Raw genomic sequence first — 5214 nt, forward strand, 5'->3', positions numbered from 1 at the left:
TAAGGAGAAGTGTGGAGAGATAAGGTGTGTGGAGTGATAAGGGTAGTTAGAGAGGTTTGGAATAACAAAAATATGAAAAGAGACTTTCAAAATCATCGAGGAGGTGTTAATACCTCATCATGTAATTCCATGGGGAGGGTGTCCCCCATTGTGACCCCCACTGGTTCGTAGCTCCAGTCAAAAGCGATTATCGATTAAAAAAAAAAAAATCTTAGATGGAGCAAAATGATTCAACTCTAAGACCCAACCTTAGATTCTTGTCTTAAGGATTCATGCAAATTAATTTTCGATAGGGGTAGGATTTTAAAAGTTGGCAACTATCCAAGAGCTAACATCAAATTCTTGTCATATTAGGGATTCATGCAAATTATATTTTATTGTGCAAGGGACGAGGATAGGGTTTTAAAAGGTAGCCCATAGTTTATGCACAGGGGCTTTACTGGCTAGGCAATATTATATCACGTCCATTCATATTGGGGGGTTTAATATCCCAAAAATGAGGGTGCAATATATTGCCTATCGGTGAAAATAGGGGGGTTTTTAATTTTGGCTATGAAAAATACAACATTTGGTGAAAATAAAGGGGGCTTTTCATTCAGGCTCTGTATTGGGAGGGGGTGACAAAAAAGGAGTTTAGGGCAATATTTTTTGAAAATAGGGGGATTCTTTAGTATGCCATGAACGCACATTCTATAACCCAGATTCACTAAGTGAAGCCCCCATGATTTTGTGGAGAGTTATAGGCTCTATATGTGATCTGGATCTCTTGGATTCAATCCTAAGAAGGAGGTGCTCAATGACATTCTAAATTTGGACTAAATTTTCCAAAGTCAATCAAAATGTTAGATAGATGATATTTTCAAGATAAATGTGGATTCTATAAATTTTCCTTTCTTTTTAGTTTAAATACCATTTTTAGAGCAGAAATGGTCACTTATGCTATAATCTATCAAGATTAATCTTAAGCAACCTCTTAGTTAGGTGATTAGGATCTACTCATTGAATGGGCATTGGACTAGGCTAAGTTTTTTTCAAAAACTATACTATTTGTAGGTTTGAATCATTAGTTGGCATGGTTGGATATTTCTTGAGATACCAAATTTAAACGATTTCCTGTAAAAATAGAATTTATGTGGTATGAATGCCTAAATTTGAATAAAATATTAGTAGGTGGTGGATAATAGATATAAAATGATGTTAAGTGTTTTTCCTCCAAAAGATTGGGTTATGTCAAGATAGAGGCATACAAGTGAAACAAGGAGGTCATTAGTGACATTTTTCTAACAAAATGAAAGTGTGAGCTTTTTTTGAAAAAGGTGAAAAGGGATATATTGCTATACATACTTTGTTATAAAGTTTAAGGTCAAAGGAAGTAAGATTATTGGAAGGCCTTAACTAAACCTTTATAATGTAAGTAATTTTTTAGATGTCAAAGTCTAATGTAACATATTTTTTTGAGTTATCAGCCAATATCATAAGGTAGTACAACAAAGCAGTAGATTGAGCTCCTAGTGGGGGCAAAAGATCACTGCTATGAGAGCCACTAAAAAGTGAATGCAAATGATTTATAAATAGTATTTGTTGTAAATCCCTCTCAGTAGAATAGGGAGGCATAATATTTCCTTCTTAGTAACATTGCTAGCATGATTATGGATGACCCCAATGAATCCCTTCTTAAACCCACTTGAATCGATGGGCCTTGTTCCATAAGCTTTTCTAAATAGGATGTAGAAAATCCTCAAACCTAGATGGGTTTTAGGTTGATTTCTTCTTTCACTTTTGACACATTATTGTTAAAGATGTTTGGTTAGCAACAAAAGAATGTAGAATTAAAAGAGTTATACCAAAGGGTTGTAGTTTCACCCTTTTATTATTGATTCCTAAGGTATAGAGTCTTACTTATTTTTACCAACAAATCATTTCAAATGAGAATTTAGTTATTTTTTGTAGGAAGGTAGATCTTTGATGATATAATTGTAACAGGTGAGACCATTGGATAATTGCATGTAAATAGAGAGACAAAGGTGGTAAAATATGACCACTTTTTTCTTAAAATAAAAAAAATGGCATGTGATGAGAAATTCAACATAACCAAACTCAAAATTTTAAAATGTGCTAAGAACAATATTAGTAGTGCTCAAAATCTAGCTTGCAAAATACCACTTTTCTAAAACATGGTGGATATTAAGAGGGTCAAAAAGGGCCATAGAGAGTGATCACACGTGGTTGGCTTTAAAATGTTAAAGAAAAGATTTAATGGAGTGGACTGATAAATTCATATCCATGTGGTTGGGTTAATTCATGTTGCTCAAAGTCCTCTCAACCAATTATGTTTGCATCTCTTACTAGCTTCCCTTTGGAAATTACTATAATCAATTGACACAACTTCTATAATTTTTTCTTAAAGAAAATAAAAATGATACCTTCATGTCACTCATCTATTACATTACATTCAACCTAAGAAAAAAGGTGGTCTCAGAATCATGGACCCCTTTTACTAGGGTGCACTTTCAACTAATAAATGCATTGAGTAGAGTTGGGAAGGCATGCTCCTACACAACACAATTTGCAACTATTGATCATCCTTGGAACATAATGAAGTGGAATGATAATATTTTTTAAGACTCTTCTTCAAAACCATGGTTTATCTCCCATTCAATAGCATTAGAGGATTTTTCAACATCATACCTAGTTTGACCAATCTTTAAGACATGGTATCAACATTGCCACTTACTCCGCCTTGTGGAACTAGCCGATTCAACAATGCTACCACCCTTTAAGCCTCATTAGAACATTTAATTGCAAACAAGTCTTCAAAAACAAATATAAGCTTCCAGGATCTTTCCAACCTCAATTGGAAATCTCGACAACAACTTAAGCTTCAATTCAACCTCAATCCTAAAGAAAAATTCAACCATTGTTAGACATTCATAAACTTATCCCACTTTCCCTTACTCTCAAGTTCCTTACATTCTATCCATGCTACTATCGAATGCCATTGTTTTAGTTTTGTTGCCCTTTGGGAATGTTGCAGGCTTATCCCCTTGTAATATTCTATATGATGCTTGATACAATAATTAAAAATAGAAAATAAGTGCCAAAATGCATTGTCATTTTGGCAGCCATATTTCATTATTTCCTCATTCAATATTTATGGCCTTCCCTTTGAACTTGACTTCGTTGAGTCAAGGCAAATTCTGCAATGTCCATATGAATGGATAAGCTAAACCTTGGTTGTTTACTTATAACATGGTACACTTACAATCACAAAAACTAATGATTTGCTCATATACAATATCTATTGTTGAAAATTACAATTGTTAAAATTATTTAATGATATTAGACTTTTACTATTCATAATGTTAATTATATTTATTTTTTTTAAATTTTAATATGTATGAAATATTTTTTCCCATTTTGAATTCATTTGTATAAAAAAAATTTCATCAACATTTAAATCAGATCCATCACCAAAAGATTAGAGAACTTAATCCATAGTAGTAGCTTAATACTGTTTTTTTTTGTTTTGAACTTTTCACTCTAAAATATTTTATTTACCATTCTATATATGGTAAAATATTATCCAATTCAGCTCAGAAACTCCACAATTCCGGTGGGTCCATATTGCTCCCCTGTTGATGACGTTAGTTTACGGTATCTGTGTCAAGCGACAGAAATTTGTCCAAATTCGGCAACTGACCGGAAGAAATTGGCGTCAGTGACAAGGAATTCTCCGCCAAGACCCTGCAATTATTTTCGGCGGCGGTGGGAATTTGATCGCGGGCGTAATTAGCAGCGGCGACCTGAATCTGCTGCCGGGAAAGTGACGCAGTAGACGGAACGGCGGGTACGGTGTCGGGAAAATTGAGATTGGCATGAGGTCCTCGAAGACAGAAAACGGCGGCGTCGAAAGCACGGGCAGCCTGTTCAGCGGTGTCGTAAGAGCCAAGCCAAATTTTAGCTCGGGAATTGGGCATTCTCACTTCCGACACCCATTTCCCCCCTTTCCTCATCCGAACTCCTTTAAATTGCCTGCTTTTTTCTCCGCCATTTTCTGGAGGTGGAATTCGAGCACGCTTTTGTTTGCCGGGTTTGTTCATTTTGTTGAGGCAACAGCAAAATGAAAGAGTTTGGGTGGAAATCGGGAAGGTCTTTTGAGTAAAATGTCTGAAGTGCGTTGGACATTTGTAGTTGGAGTGGGCATTGTTCAAAGGATTACAAAGTTTTTTCAACGTGGAATGGAATTAAATTGTGGTGGTCATCCAATAACCGTTAATGACAAATCAAATGATTAACGTGCGAAATGAGAAGTTGCTCACAACTCAGCGCCAACTGAATATTGAAAGCATTAAACTTTATATGCAGGAGGACGCTTTCGGATATTTCATGTTGTGGAAAGCATAAAACTGTAAAGGGTAAAGTTGTTAGGATTTCTATGGGTGAAAATTGTGTGGAGCGTTATTAATTTTTAAGGAAACATCTTTTTCTTGTTGGCTGGGGAATAGGGGACCAATACAATAAATTAAAATAGGGCGTATCATATGAAAGTGCATGTTAAGGATTTTATTTTTTTAATAAAAACCTTGGTGTGCGATGGGTATGCCAATAAGCTGTGGGGGGTTAATGAGGGAAATTGTTGATCTATTTTTGCATATATTCATATGGTACGTCATGGGGTAAGGAGATGGACATGGAGAGGGATATGAAGAGGAAAGCGAGAGATAAAGAGATAGAGGATAGAGGGATTTACAAAGAAGGGAGAGAATGAAAAGAATGAAAGAAAGGGAGAGAGAAAGACAAATATACAGATAGGAAATGATATATAAAGAGAGTTGGAGAGAGGGAGAGATAATGAGATAGGTAGATAGAGGGAGAGATGGAAGAATAAATGTAAAGAGATATATAAATAGAGGTCTAAGAAGAGGATGATGGACATAAATGTAAGGATAGAGAGATAGAGAAATGTCTAGAGATAGAGAGGGAGAGCATAAAATAGAGACCTAGAGATGAAGGTATAACAAGAGAGGAAGAGGTTGAAAAATATATAAGGAGATAGAGATAGACAGAGAGATAAACACGAAGAGAGATAGGGAGATAGAGGGGGAGAGGTAGAGAGAGATAGAGGAAGAGGGAGAGGAAGAGATAGAGAGATATTGATGGTGACATAGAGTGATAAAGAGATAGACATATAAGGCGATATAGAGAAGGGGGAGA

At 35.5% G+C, this 5214-nt stretch overlaps 1 protein-coding gene across 1 annotated transcript; it reads right to left on the bottom strand.

Moving 5' to 3' along the window:
* Positions 1 to 3488: 3488 nt before the first annotated feature.
* On the bottom strand, positions 3489 to 4196 carry LOC131054872 (ethylene-responsive transcription factor ERF016). Its single transcript, XM_057989508.2, has one exon. It carries the CDS (start codon positions 4098 to 4100, stop codon positions 3645 to 3647), a length of 456 nt encoding a protein of 151 aa, XP_057845491.1. The 5' UTR covers positions 4101 to 4196; the 3' UTR covers positions 3489 to 3644.
* Positions 4197 to 5214: the final 1018 nt, after the last annotated feature.

The sequence above is a fragment of the Cryptomeria japonica genome, chromosome 2 (genome assembly GCF_030272615.1).
Source record: "Cryptomeria japonica chromosome 2, Sugi_1.0, whole genome shotgun sequence".
Lineage (NCBI taxonomy): Eukaryota > Viridiplantae > Streptophyta > Pinopsida > Cupressales > Cupressaceae > Cryptomeria > Cryptomeria japonica.

Bases quoted from the DNA above. Each gene is read 5' to 3' on its own strand.
- LOC131054872 (XM_057989508.2), bottom strand. From the start codon at position 4,100: ATGAACAAACCCGGCAAACAAAAGCGTGCTCGAATTCCACCTCCAGAA.